Source organism: Nyctereutes procyonoides, unplaced genomic scaffold (assembly GCF_905146905.1).
Source record: "Nyctereutes procyonoides isolate TBG_1078 unplaced genomic scaffold, NYPRO_anot_genome, whole genome shotgun sequence".
Lineage (NCBI taxonomy): Eukaryota > Metazoa > Chordata > Mammalia > Carnivora > Canidae > Nyctereutes > Nyctereutes procyonoides.
In genome coordinates, this window is record NW_026575130.1 from 7,767,534 (window position 1) to 7,793,489 (window position 25,956).

The 25,956-nt window shown below is 40.5% G+C and overlaps 1 protein-coding gene across 1 annotated transcript; it reads left to right on the forward strand.

Moving 5' to 3' along the window:
* The first annotated feature begins 758 nt into the window (after positions 1 to 758).
* On the forward strand, positions 759 to 12,705 carry LOC129521174 (uncharacterized). The gene is made up of 6 exons (XM_055342447.1): positions 759 to 833; positions 1,043 to 1,133; positions 1,302 to 1,486; positions 1,988 to 2,115; positions 5,592 to 6,744; positions 12,196 to 12,705. The coding sequence occupies exons 1-5, from the start codon at positions 759 to 761 to the stop codon at positions 6,160 to 6,162; spliced, it is 1,050 nt and encodes a 349-aa protein (XP_055198422.1). The 3' UTR covers positions 6,163 to 6,744; positions 12,196 to 12,705.
* The last annotated feature ends 13,251 nt before the right edge of the window (positions 12,706 to 25,956 follow it).

Genomic DNA, 25,956 nt, shown 5'->3' on the forward strand with positions numbered 1-25,956 from the left:
AGTCACTGCTTCCTAAACAAACCAGTACCCTCTGCCTGCCTAGTTAAACACACAAGGCAGCAGGACTTATTTAAATTTGGTAGAAATAAATTATAGTCATTCATCAGAAACTAAAAAGAAAAAGAAAAGCCACTCCCAGGGAAAAAAAAGGGGGGGGGCTGCAAAGTCTGGTCTTGTCTCCCTGATTTTTCTTTGGTTTAAACCCAGAGTATTCCATTATTGCTAGCAAATACTATAAGAGAAAAAGAAGAAAGGAGAAAGAAATTTAGAAAGTATGTCAGGTTGGAATGACTCTCAAATATACTTTTTTGGGGGGAAGGTCTCCACATCCAGTAAATTGTTCTGGAGAATTATGTGTGTATGTATACATGTACAGTTTATATACAGTCCTCTCAAGACGAATACATCTATAATAAGTTTACAAGGAAACACCTCCAGTTCAAAATATTTAGGCCTCCACGTTTATCTTTCAGGCTTAAGTAGAGAGATTCTTCATGTTATATTGCATTCTATTTCCAAATCCTTTCGAGACATTAAAAGAAACAAAGGCCATTTCTAATAACTACAGCCCTTTTAGTTTCCCAAAGAGCCCAGGGGTTGAGAGGTTAGAGTGGAGTTTCCTGAGTCTTGTCGAGCAATATGTAGTTGAGGCAAAGGTCATGCTCCCCGTGTTTTGTTTTAAATAATATTGACCCATTAATTCTAAACCTGCTTGTTCCTGAAATTATACAGGATTATGGTTTGCAAACTGCGGGACAATGAAGCAAATCAAGATGAATTACAGCCCTGGCCCTCCCTCCCATCCTCTGACATCTAAACGGGGAAAGAGATCGGTGTGAGTGTTTAAAGGAACTTTAAGCACCCGCTCTTCCTTTGTTGGTGGTTTTCAGCTTTTTTTTTTTTAATGTGAAATTTGATTTCGTAACAAATCGTAGCAAATACGACTTAGTCCGAAGGAATTCATTACTGAGGCTCTGGGGGAGAGGGGGGTGAAGGGTAAATCCTGAGGTCCTTTGCAATTCTGGTCACCTCCTCCCCCCAGTGGGCGAGGACAAACACAACCCTGGGGAATAAGGAGCGAAAAGTAGCCAGCAGTTTTCTGGAGCCGAGAAAACCTGTGTTTTTGCGCTTAGGTTACTTTTATCTGGCTGAAACTTTACCTAGAAGCTTTTGAGGCTCAGACGCGGAGTCTTTGTTCTGCATGGGACTGCTGCTGCCACTTACAGAGATCGCAGATAACGTCCCCGATGTGAGATCAGTGCGCAATGCACATTAACTTTTTTTTTTCTTTCTTTTTTAAGCTCTGCCTCTAACCTACCGAGGGATCACGCGGCAGTGGGGGGCAGATAAAAGCCCTTTGGCCGAGGGTCACCTCCGTCCTTGTTGTTCACTTGAGAGCAGTGGAGAGGAAAACGGTCCCCACGGGCGGACTTTGGCTTCTGGAGCCGCGCAGCCCAGCGGGCCGGGCCGCCCGGAGCTCCGCCCGGTATGGGGGGGAGGGGCGGCGGGGGGCAGGGAGGGAGGGGACGGGGAGAGGGGATTTGGGGATGGGGGCTGGCAAGGCTAACGAGACCTGCTGGGAGGATTTGCGTCTCCTGCAGGTCCCAGAGCGTCTTGGGAGAGCTGGATGCTGAAGGCGGACCTCGGCCTAGTTCGCGGGCTGAAATAGAACTCGATTTCGAGGAAATCAATCAATCTGCAGAAAACAAAACAAAACAAAACAAAAATGGAAGTCGAGGTTTGGGAAGGGTTGTCTCATCCCCATCCCCAACTTGAGTGGTGCGCGCTGGGGGGCGGAGACTCAGGACTGCTCCGAAGCCCTGGCTCCCACCTCAGCTCCTCTCCCTGGACTTCCCGAAGGAAGAATTACCCTCATCACCCCCCAACCCCCCCGCCCCCCACCCCCCGCCTTGATCCTCACACCCATCCCCGCTGGCCCGCTGACCCCTTCCCGCACCTCTTTTCCCTTCAAGTGAGAAAAGCCTAGCTCCCGAGCCGGCGGAGTCGTTCCTCTCGCCCCTCCCGCTCCCACGCGGGCCCCCCTCCAGCCATCGCTCCTGCCACCACCTCGGTTCCACTCAATCGATTTTTGCTGCATGTCAACACTTATTACCGGTGAGTGTGAGGGTATTTTTTCTCCTTCTCCAGGTCTCTTAATGATTTCTGAGCTAGTTGTGTATTAAAGTGCTTAAAGGAACCTTTAAGGTAATCTATAGCGTGAACAGCAGCCTCCTCCGCGGGGGATCAAAGATGGCGAGCGGGAGGTCGGGCCCCCAGGAGCCCAGGCTCGCAGGCCTCAGCCCCCTGCCGCCCTCCTCTGCGCCCCGGGAGGCTGGGGACGCGGTGCAGAGGGCAGAGGCCCCACACCGCCAGGTCGCCCTGCCCTGCCCTCGCCGCGCTTTCTGCTCCCTCCCCCAGCAGCCCCCCTCACCTGTCACTCGAACCCACCCTCCCGCCAGCCCTGGGCTTTTTAAACTTTCCAAACGCCTAAGGCCTCCAACTCCTCATTCCCCGAACAGCGAATTCAGATGGGGCGGGGGGGGGGGGGGGGGGGACCTGGGAAAAGGTGCCTGTGGCCCACGTTTGTCTCCATTGCCTCCCAGTTCCTGAATCTTGAGTTTTCACTGCCCATAAGTTGGTTAGAAATTTAATTTTAAAAACTCTGTTAGGCAACCTGAGCCGCGTGGGCGGTTTGATTAGGAGGCAAATCCTCCCCTTCGCCTCCCGGCCCTGCTCTTTCTTCCACCGCCCACCCTCGGGCCCCGGGAGGTGCTGAACCCCGCGAGTGCCTCTAGGAGCGTAACAACAACAAAAAGAATGGGAGAAAGATGAAGGGCATCTTAAAAGTCCCAGTATTCCTCGAAAGCCCCACAAATTAACCCTGTGAAGAGCAGCGGACCCTTTTAAGGCGAGTCTAGAGAGACCTGGCGGCGCGTTGCCGAAAGATACCACCCGCCCCCCCCCAGCTCCCTCCACCCGCGTCGCGAATGTGACCAAACAAAGGTCCGTCCTGCAATCCACATCCTAATCCACGGGCGCCTTCGCCGCCGTCGCCGGGGCTCCCCAGCCTCCCGCCCGCTGCTGTCCGTCGACGCGGGCTACTCTGGGAGTCCCGGACTCGCCGAGCTACATATATTTTTTTTTTTTTTTTTTTAGAGAGAGGGACCAAAAACAAAAACAAAACAAAAACAAAAAGAAAGAAAGAGAAAAAAGAAAAGAGGGTGAAATCAGATCAGATGTCTTTCTGAATATAGAGTCCGTATTGATTGATTTATTAACACCCCACCCACCCTCCACTCCCGGCAAGCAGCAGTTAATTTAAGCACAGGGAGAAGCAAGATACGCAGCTGATTGAGGTAGGAGAAGTAAACACGAGAAGTTTCTTATAGCAGATTTTCAGAAGGAAATTTTTTTAAAACTACCCTTCCTGGCCCAGCGTCCCTAATCTGACAATTCCATTTTAACTGAATTTGAGAAAGTGATAATTGAAGAAGAGAGTCTTTAAAAATAAGAACATGGTTCCGTAGAAATCTGATTTTAGAGACATAACTAATTTTCTCTTTCAGATTTTAGCAGATGACACCAGGAAGATTTTTACTCTAATCTTAAAAGTTTATTTATCACCCTGCTTCCCAACCCCCCCTTCCCCGCCCCCCACGAAGGGGGGCCTTCTCATTGTTGACATTCTATCTGAAAAGATAGAATTCAGCATTTGTTGTGTTTGAGATGTATAACTTTCATTCACTTCTTGCTGAGTATTTTATGCTCTTATCTTATGTAAATGTAATGTTATAGATTTTGTTTGAAGATTAGAGAAGGCTTGGAAAACGTAAAATATGCCATTGAAGATGTATTTAATTCTACTTAATTGCCTTTAGAAAAAATCATTGCTACTTCTGTTGTAACGTGTATTATAGTTCAGTGGCAACTGTGGAAAACAGGAGATAGTAGGAACTTAAATTACTCAGTAAAAAAAAAGACAAAAAACTATATAAATTCCTTTCTAAAAACTTCAAAAAACATTTAATAAATGTACGGTAAAGGTGTTTATTTTTGGAGGGTTGTATGAGGGATTGCTTTTTTTTTCTTCCCTTCTCTCTGAAGGGCTAAAAGAAGTGGAGAATCATTGGGTCCTGGCTGAGCAGGGTGTGTGTCTGCAACTTCTGACTTTGATGGATCTTTCCAGACCTAGTTTAAGATGCTCCCCCCATCCTTGCCCTGTCTTCCTCCCTGCCCCTCATCTTCTCCCTCTTCTGTTTTCTTTATCCACTCCAAAGTTTTCTGTTCTTTTTTCTTTCTTCTTTTCTTTCTCTTTCTTTCTTTCTTTCTTTCTTTCTTTCTTTCTTTCTTTCTTTCTTTCTTTCTTTCTTTCTTTCTTTACATGTTCTATCAACTTAGAAAATGGGCCTCTTATGCTGGGACCTCATATACCAGGGCTAAGGCTTAGTTAGCAGAGTTAGCCCTTAGAGCCCCAGGACACTCTTCTATCAATGCGTCCTCCGTCCAGAAGTAGCAAAGCTTTTCTGTCTTCGACAACAGTTTGCAGCAGCGCTGGACCCCCTGGCACGCAGTCCTGGGCAGGAACCCTTATCTTTGTAGCTCTGGCGAGATGAGACCTAGAACAGTCTCAGCTGCTCCTGAGAAGGCGAGCGGGGCAGCATACCGAATGTGACTTGGTTCCCGAACTAGCGGCAACCCAGTTCTTGGGCTCTTTCCCCATTCTGCTTGTGTTAGCAGCCCCCTCAACTCTGCTGCTCTGAGTATCTGGGTGGGATTGCTGCACCCAGTTGAAGCTCCATGGTCTCTATCTCTGTCCTACGGAACGGACTAGCGGGGCCTTCTCAGGCGTCACTTAACGCGGCTACTTGCGTTTGGCTAACGAGTGTGTCTGATTTCACGCGGCAGTATGCGGGCATGGGTTGGGGGACGCTGATGGGGACAGAAGTAGAGACCCTGCGGGCCATCCCCGGTGCCCAGGAAGGGGCTTTACCTGCCAGAGCCCAAGGCGACAGACGACAGGTGGCTTTGTTAGAAAATCATATAATATCAAGCAAAAAGTAAAATAAAACCCTTCTTCTGGAGGCCTCGGGCAATGTTCATTCACAGTATTCTACTAATCTCAGCGCCTCCAGCCCTCGCTTAAAAATCCGTGAAATCGTAGGAGCCACTCTTATCTGATGAGGCAGGGTCTTGTTTGTTTCTTTGACAGAAAAAAAAAAAAAATCCCGCCTGCGAATTCTAGGCTGCTTGCTCAGGGCACGAAGCTCTCCTCCCCAGCCCGGAACCTCCTTTTCCCGTGCAGCAGCCCCCTCCACCCCCGCCGGGTCAGCTGCGCAGCTCCAGGGCCTGACAGTCTGGACATCTGGCCAGGACCTTCTGGACCCATCCATTCCGCGGGAGTCCAGCTCTTGGAAGGAGCCGAGGTGCCGCCGCTCCACCTGAACTTGCCCCCGGCGCAGGTTCGCCTTGGGCCTCACTGAAACGCCTGACACTGTAGCTGGGCCACCACCGTGCCTACCGCCTTCTACTGACCGGAACAGCTGCTTTATCTTAATGTTATTTTTTTTTTTTTTTTTTTTTTGGCCCGGCAGCAAAGGAGAAGATGGTGCAGCCGCGCATTACCCTGAGGATATTTTCAGAGGCTCCCGGAGAAGTGGTGGCTCAGAAGGCAACCTACGCACCTCCGAAAGGGGACCCCTTTCGTGTCCCCGCACTGTTGTCTGCACGTCCCTTGGGACAACCAACCCGGAATCTGATCCTCAGCTGCCGCCACGCGCCCACCTCCCTCTGGCATCCCCACCCCGCTGCTCCTCGCTAGCGTCGAAGCCGCGGCGCTGGGGCAGCACAGACCCGCCCCGGGGTCGTTCTGGGGCGCAGCGCCCGCCCCCGCGCTCCCGTCGCCCCCGCACGCGACGCTCCCGGGCCCGGGCTGCGGCGTCGTGGGCGGTCGCGGCTCCAGCCCGAGCACTGCCTCTTGGCTGCGCTTCAGGGACGCCTGCCGGGCCCGGGCCGCGGACCCGCTGGCTTCTCCGCGGTCTCAGAGGTGGCCTGGGGAGGCCCAGGCCGCAGGAGCGCCCAGTCCCCGCACCCACCCCCGCCACATCCCTCCTCACCCTCTCTCGGGCTTCCGCGCCTTCATTCCCGAGCGGCCATATACCTTGAATGGGTCATCCCTGCCTGCCTCCCTAGAGCTGCCTCTCGAAGCCCTGGGGTTGAACATTAACCAGCCGGAGCTATAGAGTGGGGTAAAACGTTACATATAAAAATGAATCATCTATCCGATCCTGGGAGAGAGGACCTATAGCGAGCTCTGCGCCTAGAGCTGCCCCGGCAATGTCCCCGGCCCAATGCACAGACCCTTCTGGCATCCACTTCCTAGGGACCTTTCGGCCGCTGGCGGCTGAAGTTGGGTGGAGGCGGGGGAGATGGAGGTTTTCGAACCAGACGTTCTCCTCGAGGAGCCTGACGTTTAGGCTTTCTAACGCAAGTGCATTTCCTCTCCTTTCTCACTCGAGGTACACACAAAGGTCTGGAACAGCCTTTTGTATCTTAACAAAGTTAGAGTAGCTGAAGTTGTTGGAGGAGAGGCTGCCCACATGCTCGAGAACCCAAGCTGATCCGTCGACTCCGGGGATCGGCCGCGAGCCCTGGCGCTCCGGATGCACCCTGCGAGGCAGGGCTGGGTGTGCAGAGAGTGGAGCCGGAGCCCTGCAAGGCGGGCTGGAGCCTGAGCGGAGGCGCAAGGTGGGCGGTGCCGGGGGCGGGGGTTGGGGGTGCCTGGCCTCCAGGCTGAGCCGCTAGGCACGCCCCGGCCAGAGATCCGGCCGAAATCCGAAGCTCCGATCGCACCTCCACTCCCCTCGCCTGGGCCCAGCCTGTTTCCCACTCTGACTTATTTCTTTCAACATAAGTACTGACTAGACCACACTGGCCAGTCAAATATGCAGAACTTATGAAAAGATAACAACTGGGAAAGAATTCAAGATAGTGCACCTCCTGAGTTCTTATGCCCTCACCTGAAAACATTGGCAAATCGTGGTGCTCAGCAGATCCCTGAATAGAAAAGTGATTCGGTTTCTGAATCTCTCACTCCCTCTGTCTAACCTCTCCTTTCCCTCCCCTACTCCATTCAAGAAAAGGGATAAAGTAGGTGCCAGCCAGAGAGAGATGTAATGTTCTATAAAGCTTTCAGAAGTTGCCAACCAACCTGCAGAATAATTGTCGTATTTCTTAAGAAGATTGGTTTATTTCTACCCAAAATATCTGCTTTACTCAAAACACAGTGCCTAGCCCATGATATCCTCTTAGTAAAGATTTCTTAAACAGATAACACCCCCGCTCCCCACCTCCACCTTGAACTATATCTCTGATCTGTTTATTGAAGCAGCATAATTTTTACTGAGAACATTCACTCAAACCTTTGTACTTAGGGGTGTGAGAAAGTGGCTGTGGTGGCATATGTCATGTCTTAGCTTCTTTAAAAACCACTTCTCTGGTATGTTTACAGCCTGTACAGTGATTGAGAGAATTTCTGGCAGAAGGTAGAGGATGGCAACAGGGACATTCAGGGAACAAGTTTTCAGAGCCTCAACAGGCATCAAGTGTGTGGTGAATACCATGTATTTGTATTAGTTGACTATTAATCAGTTCCAGGAGAAATAACTTTGAGTGTAAGATGTGGTTACTGGATATTCATCACTTGCAGTAGTTTCAATGCTCTAACTTCAGAGCATACAATATTCATGTGATTCTCATAAAGCAACACAACCCACGTTTGTCATCACCCAACTTCATGTTACCCCACATCCCCAAGAAAAATAGAATTGACTCAAATGTTCTACCAGTTAGCTCCCCAGAGGGAATGAACACATCAAATAAATTAAAAGATATGAGTCACACTCAGTTGCCCTGCAGTGACTTAGAGACACCAGAGAAACATAGGTAGGGAAAGGGCATTTACTTTTAAAGGTGCAGGTAGCTAGGGAAAGGGGTAAGATAAAGGGTATTTCAGTGCTCGCTCAAACGGTCTTCTCCCCCACCAAATTACTGTGTTATCTGACACTCTCAATCTATTTGTGTCCTGGGTAACAGACAGTTTGACCAAGAGGTCATAGACTAGAGAGCTTGGGTGATTGGAAACAAGTTTGACAAGAAAGGAATCTGGGTGAGGTGCCACCGTGGAGGTGGAAAGAAGATGAGGCCACATGGCTGGAGCAGCTGGCAACCCCAAGTCTCTGCTGGACTCTCTATTCCCATGCAATGCCTTGTCAGAGAACAGAGGGCTAGGAAGAGCTACCAAGACAACTTCATGGATGGGAGACAGTCATGTCTCTCTCTTCACATCCCTTTTCTTTACCTTCCCTTTGTTTCCTGCTATCCCCATGTCCTCCTTTCATTTCACCCTTCTACACCTTAGTAGGCTCTCTCCATAATTCTGGCTGCCCCTGGATTATCCTCTACTTGTCCCCTCTTCTGAATTAAGGCTTCACATTGTAGTGTTTACTCTTTCAGATATGAAAAGTTGTTTTATCCAGTCTACTTGTAAACCATTTGTATTCATAAATATGGAGTGCGTGTATGAATGATAAAGGTGTCAGGGCTGATAAGTAAAGCAGGCAACGTCGGAATATGTCTTTTCATAGCAACAGAGACTGTGAACATTCTTTTAACAAGGGCCCATTGCAAGCAGGATATCCCAGAAGGGTCAGTGAACACACTCCTTTCATCCCAGGCAGAGTTACCCTTGGCATTATGCCCCCCAATGTGGTAAAAATCTCAGTTCACTTTTCTGTTCTCAGCTTGGAAGCTCCTCTTTGCCTGAAACTACCAATTGTACACATTGTCAAAATTATGTGTTCTAAAGGAACACAGGATACAGTCCTATGCAGAGTTCATATGCTAATATGAGTTCCTTTCTGCTTCTCTCCAAACAAAGGTACTTATTTTTCTTGTGCTATATCCTATTGTTATTGGCTCAGCTGTACCTTAATGGTGATTTTTGTTCCTTTCATGGTTGGAAAACACCTTCATTGTCATCTTGCATTTTCAGATTAGAATTTAGAAAGATGTCTTCCTCCACAGAGGAGTTGCCCCATTTCCACCCTTCTTTGATTCCTTTTCCTTTCTGACTTCTTCCAACATCTCTTTTAGAGATAATTCTACTCTCACAATTCTCTCCCTTTTTACTTTTTAAATTTCATTTCTGGGCACTCAGTTGTTCCCATACCAGAAAACTATTTCTTGTCTATATTACTACTTTGTCAATTACCATATGGGATGTATTACTATGAGTTAAGATTTTGGGGTCATTTTTCTTTTTTTTTCAGATTTTATTTACTTATTTGACAGAGAGAGAGAGAGAGAGAGAGAGAGAACAAGGGCGCTCATGCACAAGCAGGGGAGTTAGGGGGGCAGGGAGAGTGGGAGAGGTAGAAGCAGGCTCCCCACTGAGCAGGGGGAGCCTAATGTGGGCTCCATCCCAGGACCCTGGGATTATGACCTGAGCAGAATAGCACTTAATCAACTGAGCCACCAAGGCACTCTAGGGTCATTTTCTTTTAAGCTTTTAGAGCCTGGAACCATATTTGCTAAATAGTAGGTGTTCAATAAATGCCTATTGATCAAATGGCATAAGTAAAACCTTTGTTCACTAAAATCCAAGTCCAAAGATATTAAATTCTATTGAATTAGCATGAATTAAATCTCAGATAAATTCTAATTCATTTCTAATTTTCTCTCAACAAATCAGATATGTAAAAGAATTCCATAGTAGAAATTTCATCTTAATCTTTTTTTAATCATCTCTACAATCATTTTTTATTCTATTAGAGCACTTTTAGGATAATGAATCATATCATATTTTTAGGGCGATGATGATCAGAGTTCATAAGGTACCGGACACATGGTAATATTTCTTAATAAGTAGCTTGGAAAATGTGTGTGGTGAGGGAGACAAAAAAGAAATGTATATGTGGAGGCTGGAGGAGGGGGGCACATAGGTAGGTGACAGAAGTGTCCAGCTTATAATATCAGAACTTAGGATCATTCTAATAGTTAAGAGATTATGATCTCCAGTCTTCACCATTATTTTACACTCTTAACAATTTAACTGTTAGTAATAAACAGTAAAATATAGTGCATCACAATATATGATGGGTAAAGTTGTTTTTTTCATTTTTGTGGTTAGCAATAAGGAACTTGAAAAGTTGAAAATGTTAGTCAACCCCAGAAAAACAAGAGTATTTTTTTAACAAGAGTATTTTTAAAACAATCAGACTTTAAAGTCATAGACCAAACAAACATTTTTATTTATGTTAATTGTTGCCCCATAAACCACTGATATTTTTTATTAATTTATCAGTAGCAAAATATTCCTTAGATCACTTACCCTATCCACTCCCACTTTCCAGCTGCTATCATAAACAAAAAACATATTTCACCAGAACAATGGGAAGATTGACATTACTTTTGATTAAACAAGTATGAAACATTTAATAAGTCTTGTTATATACCAGAAAAAAATGTTTTACCTTATTATGCTGAATAAACAAACAAACGAATACATATATGAGTAAGTTTATGTATGTAGGAGCTGGAATGGTAGAAAGTTACAATGAGGTAAATTTTGCAGTGCCTGTACGGTTTTCAAAATCCCATCTCTACTGAAGAAGCTCTAGTCCTGGCCTTGCTGTTTTTTAGAAGCCACTCTAGATTAGGCTGAGGATTCAAAGAATCAAGGAGGAGGATGACTGGGAAATTGCAAGATGTGACAGAGTAAATAAATTATCTTTGATTGGTTCAGGCACTGTAATCATCAATTAAAAAATTATCTACATACTTAAGAAGCAGTGGGCCAATATTATTTTCACAGCGCTCTAAATATATTTTTGCCATTATATTTGATCTGATTTTATGCATAATCTTTCCTAAACATAACTATTGAGTGATGCAAAAGATGTGACTTATTGAATATTTCTTTGAGCCAAGCACTGTGCTAAATGCTGTTCACGTATTATTTCAATCAGTTCTCACAACAATCCTATAAAATAGACACCTTTTTTTTATTTGACAGATGAGAAAACTGATACTCAATGGTGACTTGCTTCAGGCTACCTGGCCAATGGGTGGCAGACTCAGGTCTAGAATAAGACTCAAATCAGAAACAATCTGACAAGTGGTTCTCTCAACCACTCAACGAATGGCCACTGTGAAAGAATTTAGTGTTCTCTACCATTTTTGTTGACATTAGAAAATGCCATTCATAAAAGACATATAAAGGAAATATATTAAAAGTGCTATGAAAATCATGTTCCCTAGTTATTCTTTGAGATGATTGGCATTTGAAAAAATGATAATTCTAGTAACTGATACAATCAAGGGCAGATTTGTTCTACTCTTTCACATGTGTCTCAAGGTACATTTCCTAGACTGACGTAATAGGCATAACCTCTTAAGCTAATTTGAAATGTGACGTTTTATTTTATTTTTTAAAAAGTAACCTCTACCACCAATGTGAGGCTCAAACTCATGCTCCACGCTCAAGAGTTGCATGCACTTCCAACTGAGCCAGCCAGACATCCCTGAAACGTGATATTTTACATATGATAGGAAAAGGAGGAACCTCTTGCTAATATTAAAGAAAGAATTCACACACACACATACACACACACACACATCAGTTGGTATATGATCAAATGATTTTTCCTTGGTCTTGTACACTATGACCTGCTTCCTCCTTTCTTGCCTCTCCTCACCCTCCATTGTCCCTTTCGATACTAACTCTGTCAGCTTAGATATCCCTACACTGGAAAAGGATTCTCTGACATCTTGGCATTGATTAGGTCAGGGTGTCCCTCCTGTGTGCTCCCATAGCCATATCAAAACACGGGACACAGTTCCATGAACTTAACACTTTTGAAGATTATAGGTAAGTTATTTTGTAGAGTGTTTTTCAATCTGGTAGGTATGTGTGTGATATTTTTACGTGGTTAGATTCCAATTATGTATCTTTTATAATATTCAGGAATATCATAGAAATGATGATGCTGTGTTCTAAGCCACATAATGTACACTTAATATTTCACGATGTTACATTGCTTACTTGATTTAGGTGGCATCAACTAGCTTCTCTACTATATTATTACACTTTCTCTTATTGTAGTTAGTATTTCACAAGCATAAAATATTTCTTTATAGTGAGAAACTGAAGCCTCCTGCCAACAGCCATGTGTGTGAGATTGAAAGTGAATTCTCCAGTTCTCTGAATGACTGCAGTCCTGGCCAACAACTTGACCCGACACCTAAGCTGCTCCCAGATTCCTCACCCTCAAAACTGGATGAGATATAAATATTTATTGTTTTAAGATGCTAAGTTTTGAGTAATCTGTTACATTGCAATAGGTAACTAATTCGCTATGTATGTGCTTCCTGTCTTCCAAAACTTTTTGTCACTTTTCATCTGTTACAGTCTTGCCTCTTCTTTGCTCTTAAGGGTTCTCTCCTCCACTCTTTCTCTCCCTCACCCCCACCATTTTAATAGCATTTGGGAGAAAATAGAGAGAAATCTATTCAATTAGTCAAATTTTACCAGAAGTCCGAGGAAGTGAATCTTAAGCACAGATTTGAAGGAGGGAAAGGATAGGATTTAATGGTGCTGTTTAAGAAAAACATTTGAGATAGAAGAAATTTAATATAAACAGTAGGAGACAGAAAAATAAATTTATAGAAAATAATAAGCAACTGAAAAGATATTTTATTTCATATATAATAAATAAAATTCTGAATTTTTAGAAGTATAATTTTAAGAATATTTCTTTCATCTGCCCAGCATCACTCTCCTTTTTGAAACAAAAGTGTCTTCTTTTTGGAGGAAATGCTCTTCTCTTAAACTATATTGTTTTTTTGGTTTTGTTTTGTTTTGTTTTGTTTTTTAAGACTTCATTCATTTATTGGAGAGAGAGAGCACATGAGCGGGGTGAGAAGCAGAGAGAAAAGCAAACTACCTGCTGAGCAGGAAGCCAGATATGGGGCTCCATTCCAGGATCCTGAGATCATGATCTGAGCCAAACGCAGACACTTAACCGACTGAGCCACCCAGGTGCCTCATTAAACTATATTGTTTTAGTGGAGGCTGCCAATTATAAAACAGATCTTTTTGTTCATAAAAAGTGGTATACAACCTAGGCCGACCCTTCAGTTCCTCTCTGGGAATTTTCAAATAGGATTTAGAGAGAAGTCGTCCTTTTCTTTTTTAAATATTTTATTATTTATTCATGAGAGATACAGAGAGGGAGACAGAGACATAGGCAGTGGGAGAAGCAGGCTCCCTGCAGGGAGTTTGATGCAGGACTTAATCCTAGGAGCCCAGGATCATGACCTGAGCCAAAGGCAGTTGCTCAACCACTAAACCACCCAGGTGTCCCAGAAGTTGTCCTTTTCATGAAGAGATTTCTAAAGCAAAATTCTCCAGGGCAGAAGTTTGCAGTGTCTATAGTAAGATAGAAAGCTGACACAGAGAGGAGCACAGGTTATGATTGGATGGGGAGAGACATGTCCCTGTTTCTGTGACCCTTGAGGTCCATGCCCTTCCTGAGATTTTGCTACACATGTCAGGATTTATTTCTGTTTTGCTCACGGTAGTTAAAATTGGATTTCTGTTACTTGCAACCATAAGAGTTCTTGCTTTCAATAGAGCTTCCTTTTTCCCACTCCAACAAATAGTCTTCTGCCCTGAGAAGCAGGAAAAAAAGTCCTTTTGAAATTATGATTTGAGATTGTCTTTTGGGATCCTCAAAGGCATTGGTGTAAGAAGAAAAATCTCATCTTGTAGTGCCCTCTGCTAACACTACCGGGGAAGTATTGAGGGGGTGAAGGAGAGTTGTGTACACAAACATATATACACACCTGTTAAGCTTTTTTGCCAACACAATAATATTTATCGAAGGTCTATTATATTTCAGGCACTTTTACAAACATCTTCTCTGCATTAGTCCAAGAAAGTAGATTTTCAGACTGTTCCTAATTATAGATGAGATAATACCTTTAAGATAAAAGATGTCAAATATTAGTTTTTCCAAAATGGAAAAGTTATGAACAAAGACTCTCACTTTGTGCTCCTTTCTTTTTTAAATTTTCTATTTCTATTTAATTTAGTTAAAATACAGTGTGTTATTAGTTTCAGGGGTAGAATTTAGTGATTCATCAATTGCATGTAACACCCAGTGCTCATTACATCAAATACCTTCCTTAATATCCATCACTCAATTACCCCATCCTTTCACCCTGTGCATCTATGTCTTCTTCAGGTTTAATCACCATTTAAATGTTTCTTTTGCTTTTATAATGAAAGGTTATACCAAGAAACTTAAAACAAGATTTCTGGTACAAATGCTGTTACAGTTTTACTATTTGAATGACTTGTTTCTAAAGACATTTTGAGAAAGATGATAAAAAAAATGAGCAAAAATCCAAATCAACTATAACTAAATAATGTGACTTGCCTTGAAATTCTAGCTTTATTCATATAAGTTTGTGTCCTCTAAAGAAACGGACTAAAACAAGTCAGCCCAAATCCATATAAACAGACTTAAGTTCAGGAGAGTTGTGGTGCTAAAGGCATTAATTCCACTTTTGATTATTACTTTGAAACATGGGAAATTAGTGTTTGTCCGGTAATTTCTCATGTGTTTTTCCCTCTTGTCTTCTTGGGGGAAATGGTTACAATAGTTTAGAGCTCTCTTCTGAAGAAATTTCCACACTGGCAAAAGTACCAACTCTTCACTTTCATAGTGGGTGGTCTGGCATAGAAATTCCCCAGTGGCTGAGAATCTGGAGCCTGGCTGGGCCTCCCATAAGCTGCAGTATTAAACATTTTTATATGTAATTTAAGATGTGAACTGTAATAATTAAAAATAGGTAATTAGGTTTTTCCCATTAGAAAATTGTAAGGAATTCCCAGCATATTATGTAGAGTTAAGACTATAAGTCTGTTTCATAAATTAAATTTCTTCTTGCTCACTTAAAAAAAAGTAGTATCTTGATTATTGACTTTGCTCTTCCCTTTTTTATCCTGTCTTCTATACCCTTCTAATGTTTTTTCTTAATTATTAAATATACATACATATTTAAATTATAATTCATAAAATGTTTTTATTTTCTAAATAATTCATTTGCTTAGTAAAAGGTTATCAAACACTGTGCCAGGAAAAACAGAGGCTAAGAAGGTAACAATTATTTATTAAGATAAGTGTTTTATATCCAACAGCTCATTAATGATGACAAAAAATCTATGAAATAGGCATTCATTGCCATTTTTCAGATGAAGAAACTGAAATGCCAAGAGATTAATTTGCCGCAAGTCATATAACTAGAAACTGGCAAAACCAAATTTAAATCTGGGATTGTTTGACCTTCAAAAGTTTTTCTCTTGATCACACTATACTATGTTCCTGTTCACCACCCCAAACCAATGTAGAATACTTAACCCAACTCATTCCATGGTGGTTCCAACTTAGGATCAACCACTTCTGAGTAAAGAGGATGTGCTAACTACTATACATGGAATGTTCTCAGGAAGCTTAAAATATATAAGAAGAGATAAATCAGGGACACCTGGGTGGCTCAGTGGTTGAACATCTGCCTTCGGCTTAGGGCATGATACTGAGGCCCTGGGATTGAGGTCTGCATTGGGCTCCCTGCAGGGAGCCTGCTTCTCCCGAAAAAGAAGAAAGAAGAAAGAAGAAGAAGAAGAAGAAGAAGAAGAAGAAGAAGAAGAAGAAGAAGAAGAAGAAGAAGAAGAAAAGAAGAAGAAGAAGAAGAAGGAGAAATAAATCATGTAAGCATAGAACTGAAACCTAAGTCAGAATTCACTAAGTACCTTAAGAGTGCTACAAAGTACCCTGGACTTTCAGAAAAGAGTGAAAATGCTTCTGGCTGAGAGGATTCTTTAAAGCATCTGTCTGAGATTCCTTTTGATTTTGGTCCTGAAAGATGGGCAAGGTATTAATGGAAGTAGAGGGAGAACATTTCAGGCAGAGGGAAAAGTGCTATAAAGACTTAATGGTAGATGTAGGATGAGTTTGGCAGACAGAATAATCCAGTGGGTCAAAGTAGTGGAAAATAAGGATGGAAAGCTAAATTGTGGCTAGAATGTGGCAGATATTGAAAACTAGTCTAGAAAGTTTGAAATTAACTGTGTAGGCACTGAGTAGATGGGAATGAGGTTTTTGAGCAGAATAATGAATAAATAGATGCTACGCTTTAGTAAGTTAATAAAGCAAGGATGTATAGCTAAACTGTAAAGAGAAGTAAACTAAAAGGTATGGTAGAGATAAAGGAAAAGGTAGAGTTGAGAAAGAGAGCCGAAAGACTACATTGGATGAAAGGGTTTAGGGAAAGGACAAATTCAACAAACTTAGTTTTTGAGTTTATGTGATAGATTGAATGATGAGCCCATTACAGAAATAGGGAAATGCCTTTCATTTAAAGACTAGTTTCCTAAGGTGAACAAGAACAAGAATCATGGTAAGTTATATATAGTGAGAAATATAGTTTTTGAATCCCAATATTAGGAAGACCAGATTTTCCTGGTTGAGAATTCACCAACTGACCTGTTCAACCAAGACTAATCTTACTGAGAAGGCAAATTGATGGCAGCCTATTATGGTTGTAAGGCAGCCAAAAGCTTGCCCAAAACTTTTCACTTATTTGTCAACTGTATCAGAAAATCCACATCATTAGATGCTCTAATATGTATTAAATCATCGACAACAAAAGGTCCCTAAATGTTGTTAGACTGTCCAACCTCATCTTTATTAAAAATAGTCAACTTCTGATTGAATAGAGGGAGATTGAAAAAGATTCGCATCTTGGAACACTTCTTGGAAGTCTTGGAAGACTTCGGTAAGGTAACTGGTACAGGCAAGAGGAAGTGGGTACCAAGAAACTTGGAGAGGGGAATTCATGGCCTGTCAATAATTTACTAAAAAATATTTATTAAGGATCTACAAGCATAGAGTATTTTGCTAAGTCCAATGGGAAAAAGTAATGACAAAAACATTGTTTCTATTCTTAAGGAGAGAGCAAAGGATGATGAATTTATCCTACCTCATAATTTTGCCAAAGGCTAATATTTTATGTACAGCTCTAGCAAATAAGTTATGTTTCAAGTTTTCACACTAGAGAATTTAAAACATAGTAGTCTTCAATACTCATTTCTTGAGGACTTTGTCTAATTCGTTAATCTTTCAAAATATATTAGAAATCCTAATGAAGTTGGAGCTGGCTACCGTTTAGCATACTACATTTTTATATGAATAGGAAAAGTAGATCTGTATTTATATATGACAGAAAATATTTTTTTTGATAGAAAATAAATCTAATGCATCATTTCTAGAATGTACTTATTTTATCAACTAAATAGTCTAGGTCTAGAAACACAAATGTTTAGCAACATTTTAATCAGTAAAGTCATTTTTTAAAAAATTCCACAACCTATCACACTTAATAATTCAAAGCTGTGGAGTGTTGTTTATCTGACAGAATTAAAATTCAAAAAGATCAGGCATCTGGGTGGTTCAGTTGGTTAAATGTCTGACTCTTGGTTTCGGCTCATTTCATGATTTCAGAGTTGTGAGATTAAGCCCAAACCAAGTCAGGCTTCACACTCCACAGTAGAGTATGCTGAGATTCTCTCTCCCTGTCCCTCCCCTTGCTCTCTCTCTTTCTCTTTCTAAAATAATAAACAAATCTTTTTAAAAATTCAAAAAAATCTGAAAAGGCTGAGATGCTGAATTGAAACTACAATTGCAATTTCATGATAAAAATGGGTAATCTTTAGATTAAAAAAATCAATAAATACCAAAGGGGATGACCTAACAGGAATAATAATACCAATAATAATACCAGGAATGGCTTAACAGGAATTCCTAAAAATTCAATTATCCAAGATTTTAGTTGATGTAGTAGCCAGCCTTCATGAACCGAATGATTCCAGGGTTCTATATCTTCTTGCAGTTCCCTCCCACAATGAATATAATGAACCTATGTAGCTAATAGGAAATTGTGGAAATGATGATGTATGGCTTCCAAGGCTAGAAAAGGAGAATGGTTGTTTTTTTTTATAAATTTATTTTTTATTGGTGTTCAATTTGTCAACATATAGAATAACTCCCAGTGCTCATCCCGTCAAGTGTCCACCTCAGTGCCCGTCACCCAGTCACCCCCACCCCCTGCCCACCTCCCCTAATTTGTTTTCCAGAGTTAGGAGTCTCACATGTTCTGTCTCCCTCTCTGATATTTCCCACTCATTTTAAAGAGAATGGTTTTAATAGAGTGGCAGAAAGTTGAGCAACATTGTCACCTGAAGTGACGTGGGAACTAGAAAATATATCTAACACAGTGGGTGACTTACCTAAGGGATTTTCGGTTACAGTTTTGAAGTTGCTGCTTGATTTCTTCTCGCTGTTTATAATCAAATATGAGGGGTAAGGGAGAAAAGCTAAAGGAAGGGCTGTCAAACCAAAAAAAGCCAAGATTTGTTAGTCTTAGAAATTGCCAGCTTCTCAAGATGGGAAACAATGCTAAAACAAAGAAATGATTTCTGAACAAAGATCAAATCCAGCCTCTGCCAAGTAATTATGGTATAAAAATGAATCTGAGGGTAGAGCAGTAAAAACCCTTGCTAAGATCTTAGGAAGATCTAAAGTTATAACTCAAGAGAGATATCCAGTCAGACACAAGGGCTTCTGGGTTAAAGGTACTGTCCCTCAGTAATCTCAGCAGAAACCTTGAGTAGAGGAGTGCTTATCTCCAACGTATCTGTAGATGTGGCTTTGGATAATGGAAGATTACCCAGGAATATTCCCAAGAGACTCACAAATTTTTTTTTTAATATTTAATTGTTAGAAACAGCAGCATCTTGGACTGAAAGAAACAGAAGTATAATAAAAGGAAAAGAAGACTTTGGACCTGAAAACTTCTATAGACAGGAGCCAGACTCAGAAAACTACACAGCTACAAACCTAGGCTACCTTTCATAGAAAAACTGATTTAGAAAGCAAAACCAATGGAGCACATGGGTGGCTCAGTCAGTAAACATCTGCCTTTGGCTCAGGTCATGTTCTGGGGTCCTGGGATCAAGCCTGACATCGGACTCCCTGCTCAGAGCCTCTCCCTCTGCCCTTCCCCACCCTGCTCGTGCTCTCTCTCTCTGTCTATACTCTCTCTCTCTCAAATAAATAAATAAAATATTAAAAAAAAAAGAAAAAAGAAAAGAAAGCAGAACCAAAAGCCCAAAGATCTACCCAAGAGTCATGGAAAATCTTCTAGGAAGCAAGAGGAAGTTCTAGTTAAAGGACTAATATTCGCCTAGCTGGACTACAGAATCTCTATGGACCAGTGATTCCTGTAGTCCTTGTTTCCCCCTTTTTGAACAGGGACATCTATAGTAGTCATCCTATTCTTTCCCCACTATTGTATGTTGAGTTGTGTCATTGGAGGGTGGGAGGCAGATATCTTATTTCTTCAGTTCACAGGTCTTCAGATCAAGGAACTGTTTTCAAAGACCTAGGCGCAAAGAGCCACACCCAGAGAGCTTCATCCACATTCGGGCCTGGTTAAAATGACACAATTCTAGACTATGAGATAATGAATGCTGTAATGGGATGAGACTTTTGTGGCCTTGAGAAGGTGAGAGTTTATCTGTGGGAGAGAGTTTAGTTTAGTCATTGGGGAATAGAAGAAGGATTCTAGTGTTAGTTTGGGACATGGCCCCCAAATAATCCTTGCTTCCTGATATTCATGCTTCTGTGTAGTCCCTCCCATACTGGATAGGGATAACCTGTGTAACCAATAGTATATTATGAAAATGACAATATGTAGCTTTCAATACTAGGACATAAAAGATTTTGTAACTTCTGCTTTGCTCTCTCCTGGATCATTCACTCTGGGAGAAGTCAGATATCATGTCATGAGGACCTTTAAGCAGCCCTAAGGACTGGTCCACGTGGTAAGTAACTGAGCCATAATGAACTTCACTGCCATCTAAGTGAGGCATCTTAGAAGTAGATCCTCCAGTTTCAGCCAGATTTTCAGAGGACTGTAGCCCTAGCTGAGATTTTTTTTTAAAGATTTTATTTATTCATGATAGACACACACACACACACACACACACAGAGAGAGAGAGAGAGGCACAGAGACATGGGCAGAGGGAGAAGCAGGCCCCACGCAGGGAGCCGGATGTGGGACTCGATCCCGGGACTCCAGGATCATGTCCTGGGTCAAAGGCAGGTGCAAAACTGCTGAACCACCCAGGGATCCCTCTAGCTGAGATTTTAACTGTTATCTCATGAGAGGCATTGAACCAACTACCCAGCTAAGATGTTCTCAAACTCCTGAGCCACAAAATTGTGTAAGATAATAAATATTTGCTATTATCTTTGGCCACTAAGATTTTTTATGATTATATTGATTTATTTCTAATATTTTAAATTTTTTTTTTTTAGGAGAGAACATGAGCATATGGTGGGGGTGGGCAGAAGGAGAGGGAGAAAATCTTAAGTAGACTCTGTGCTGAGTGCAGAGCCTAACACAGGGCTCAAACTCATGACCCTGATATCATGACCTGAGCTGAAATCAAAAGTTGGACACTCAACTGGCTGAGCCTCCCAAGTGCCCCTTTTAAGATTTTATTATTAAGGAATCTCTACACCCAATGTAGGGCTCAGATTTGCAACCCTGAGATCAAGAGTCACATGCTCCACTGACTAAGCCAGCCAGAAGCCCCATTCAGCTGCTAAATTTTCAGGTAATTTTTATGCAGCAAGAGATAACTAATACAGTGAACTACAATCTTATGAGACAGTAATATGAAATGACTGCTTAAAAATGTTAGGTGTCTTTCAACTGCATCAATTACATAAAGTTTCCATATCAACTATGATAATAGTCCATTTCTAGACTTACATCAATTTAAGATACTATATATAATCTGAGTCACATACTTTGAAAGACATTGGCAAAGTCACTGAGAATACTAAAGGCCAATCAGGATAATGAAAACAATATAACATAAAGAGGGTATGAAAACAACTGGTGATACCCTGAGTAGACTTAGAGGTGACATAGCACCTCTACATGATTTAAAGCAGTAACATAGGAAACATGTAATATGTATATCCTGCATATACTCTGTTCCTTCAAAGGGGAGAAAAAGAACAAAAAGCTAAAAGTTATAGAATGGCAGATTTTAAATAGCATATTAAAGCATTTTTTGATGTTTCCAATTCTCTAAAAAAAATAATGGTTTCATCATTGGAAGAGTTGAAACACAGGCTAGATTATCACCTATAAAAAATGCAGTACAGAAAAATCCTGGACTAAGATGTTGGATAAACTGAAAAATGTCTCTAAGGCTGCTTTCCCATATGATCTAAAATATATTTGTTCAGTTACCTGAAATAAATAGCAGATTTTTAGGAATTCCCTTATACAAACCTCTAAAGTCTTACAGAAGTTTCATCATAGATAACACAGTGGACATGTTGCAGATCCATGGAATATCATTAGTGTTTTCCCAATTACATGGCCATCTAGAAACAAAGCAGAAAGACAACTACAGAGGAAGAAACCTCTTGTTCTCCTTATTTTTTTAAAAGATTTTTTAAAATTTATTAGAGATACAGAGAGAGAGAGAGAGAGAGAGAGAGAGAGAGAGAGAGAGAGAGAGAAACAGGCTCCATGCTGGGAGCCTGATGAGGGACTAGATCCCGGGTCTCCAGGATCACACCCTGGGCTGAAGGCAGGGTGAAACTGCTAAGCCACCAGGGCTGCCCATGTTCTCCTTATATTATGTGAAGATTTAAAAAAAAAAAAAGACTTTTCTGGGATAAACATATTTTCTGAAGCTAAGATTCAGACTCAGCTTTGGCCTCATTTTAAAGCAGAACGTCGTAGATTTTCTAAGATTTAAAGTCAACTTACATATCACAAAATACAAAGAAGGTAAGCATAAATCATTTTCTCCACTGGGAGTCATGTCATTACATATTGTTGGAGGTTCATCTAGAGGGTCCGTTACATGCCACGCATGTAAGGGTTAAGCTTTTAATCAGCTAATCAAAGTCCTATAATTGCTGATGACAGAGTTGTAGAAAGAATGGATGATACATAAGTCTTAATTCTAAATTCACAATTTTGGGGTCTCTTAAGAGCTATATTATTTTTTCTTGAATGATAACCATAAAATACATGGAAGAAAGATGAGTTTATATCCTTATCCTTAAAAATAACTTAGGAATCATTACTACAACAATATAATGATAAAAACAACAATATGTAATACTTATTAGATAATTGTGTCTAATGTAATAATTTTTAAAACATAAATGTGAAAAACAAAACCATACCACATTACCAATTGGCTCTGAAGTTATTAGAGAATGCTTTTTCAGTTTTACCATCTATAAATCGGGATTAATATTTATGTACAACATATAAGAATGTTATGCAAACATTGATTTATCTTTTGGGCTTTGAAGATGACTATCCTGATAATTTTGAAATATTTTTAAAGGACAGTTTCATTTCTCAAATTTATTAAGACACAAATCATATTTCTTCTAGAATAATGCATATTAAAATGCCAAACTTAAGTCTGAAGTAAACATTTTTTTTTTTTGATGTTACACAGGCTCAGTGTTCTGAGCTCTTCCCCAAGAATGTAAAAGCCCATTTGTAAGTTGCTGTCTTAGAAAAATTTTTATGTTCAAGGTCTTTTCTTATCACTGCTCCTCCAGGCTAAGCCTCCTAAGTTATTTTTCCATCATCATTATTTTTATTTTATATTACCAGTTAGATTAAGGAGAAAAATATGTAAGGCAAAGTATTCATAAATACATCAACATTCAAATATGGATACTTGCCTTTCAAAATGTTAGTTAGCATGCCAAGATTTTTAGATTGTAGTTCAAAGTTCTTCAGTTCTTTGCTTTACAACTGAGGGGGAATGGCTGCTCTTTTCACTTCTTACAGAATATGTCCCTAGTCTATAAGCCTACACCAGTCCCTGGGATCCTCTGGGATTAACATTTACAAGCTGAAGATACACAAAAAGTGAAGGCCAAGGCTTTCCAAATAGTAATAAATTTCTTTTCCTTGCATTGGTAAAATGAGGTGATTTTAGTTACTATTGAGGAGAAGAGAGAACACTCATTTTCAACACATATTGCGATTAAATTCAGTTTCTTGAAAAACTGAATTGATCTGAGTTTAGAATTTGGAAAATTTATAAGAAAGTATATTTCTGAAAATGATAGGGGAATCCACTTTTAACATTGGCTATTTATGTGTGTCAATATTAAATATTTAAAATACTGAAAAATTAATATATTTAGTTTCCTTCTTGGAAAGGCTAATGGCTTTTTAATTCTAAAGCCACTGTTAAACTATGTTTGAAGATTTATTTTAAGGACATTATAGCCTAAACTAAGTAAAACATGATCAGAATGTCTTGGAATATGGAGCATAATTTTTTATTGCTATGTATTTATTTTCTAGGAGGGCTAACCTGACATAATTTTAAAAGAAAAATAAATTTTAAAATGTAGAATGAATGGATTCCTATTTTCTCAACTGTCTCTAGAAATTATATGCCCATAACAAAATATCTCATTGTTATTGGGATACACGATATTTATGAAAGTTCAATATTCGTGTTTTTTTTTTTTAAGATTTTACTTATTTATTCATGAGAGAGACACACACACAGAGAGGCGGAGACACAGGCAGAGGAAGAAGCAGGCTCCATGCAGGGAGCCCAACATGGGACTCGATCCCGGGTCTCCAGGCTCACACCCTGGGCGGAAGGCGACGCTAAACCGCTGAGTCGCCAGGCTGCCCCAATATTCCTTTTCTTTACGTCATAGCTTAAACTGAGTTTTCAGTATTTGACTTCAAAGAAAATTAATACATTCTCAATGTGTCTAATCATTAGCCCTATCTTCCTTAATGACTCTGATATTTATACCTTATAGCATGATATTTGAAATGATGCTATCAGTACAACAAAAATATACATCTTCATATTTTAGAATATAATTTTTGTAAAGACTTTATTTATTTATTCATGAGAGACACAGAAACAGAGACAGAAACATAGGCAGAAGGAGAGCAGGCTCCTCACAGGGAGCCTGATGTGGGGCTTGATCCTGGACCCCAGGATTATGCCCTGAGCCAAAGGTAGACACTCAACCACTGAGCCACCCAGTCATCCCTAGAATATAATTTTATAGACACTTTGATACACTATTATCATTCAAAAAAGTCTATAGTTAACCCAGTACATTATAACATTGTAGAAATATATACTATTTTAGATGGTGCAATGGGAAAGAAGAGAGATTCAATGTAGAAAACATTGACCATTACCAGGGGTTCATTGGACACCTATCCTTTTTCTTCATTCTTAAGTAGAAAAAAGATTAAAACCATCAATTCAATAGCACAAATGTTCAGGTTGCATTTTTTGAAGAAGTGTTTTAAGGAAAACAGTTCAGGGAATGCAGTTCGGAGAACATCTGGCCCATCCACATACAAATAAATAGTAGTAAATACTTGACTTGGAGCTGCCAGAGTTGACGATTTATATTCTAAACATGCCTTATATATTGGAAGACTAAAGCTTTTCGTTTAAAAACTTTGAGTTTTTGTGATGGTTTTCCAGAAATTAAAAAAAAAGGCATGCCACTCCTTTCAGTAAAAGACTTTAGTTTCTTAAATATATAGTTTTTTAAAAAATGAAGATAATTATTGTGGAAATTTTTACTTTAAAACGATCACTAAATTGTGAGCTAACTTGGATCTTATTTATCTTTGTATTTCCAGATCCTAACAGTATTCAGTACCAGGTTGAAATTCACTAAATATGCATTGCATGAAATGTTTCACACACACAAAAAACTTTCATTTAAAAAATTTAGCATCTTTGATATTATTAAAATATGACATAGATTTCATAACAGCTAAATTTTATTTTATCCCCAATGGCCAAATTTGTATCATTAAACGTTAACATTTAACAGGCAATCAAAACTTAATATAATTAGGCACAACTGTATAAATACTATTTATTAATTCCACATTAAAATTTGCTTAAAAATGTTTTTCTGGCTAAAATCCCAAGTATTAAATTTGTCAAATAGTATGCAAATCTAAATGAATTGAGGTTAAGTCACAAACAGCCAAAATATAAAATGTATAGCAAAAATGTGAGTTGGTCTGAATATCTGTCACTTATGTTGCTAACTAGAAGAAGTTATCTTTATTTCATTGAATCTGGAGTTTATTTGCATTTATACCAGATACTTTTAAACTAGCTCTTGTTACTATGATGGTTGATAATGCTGTGCCAATTTTAGTAGGCAGTAATTTCTTGTCTAAAAGTATGAATGCGTGAAAATTAAAACAAAATGGGAATGCTGATAGATGTTCAAGTTGAGTATTACTACCTTGGCCTTAGTCTGTTTTCAAATTCTTTTTTCCCCTCAAGTTTTTTTTTTTAAGATTTTACTTATTTATTCATGAAAGACACAGGAATAGAGGCACAGACACAGAGGAAGAGGGAGAAGCAGGCTCCCCTCAAGGAGCCTAGGGTGGGACTTGATCCCAGGACCCCAGGATCATGCCCTGAGTCAAAGGCAAACACTCAACCACTGAGCCACTCAGAGGTCCCCCTCCTCAGGCATTCTAAGAGAACCTCCAAATAACCCTTGAAAGGATAGTACATCTTTACTGGGATCCCTCTCATGAATTATGCATATTTTTATTCTCAAATTATTTTAAAGATCCAGATCTACTCTAGGACCACTGAATATATAGAGCTGTGATACTAGTTGGCTAAAAAGAATTGCTCCCTCTAGTGAATTCACAATATTACTTCACTTTCTGGCACTGCTGCATCGA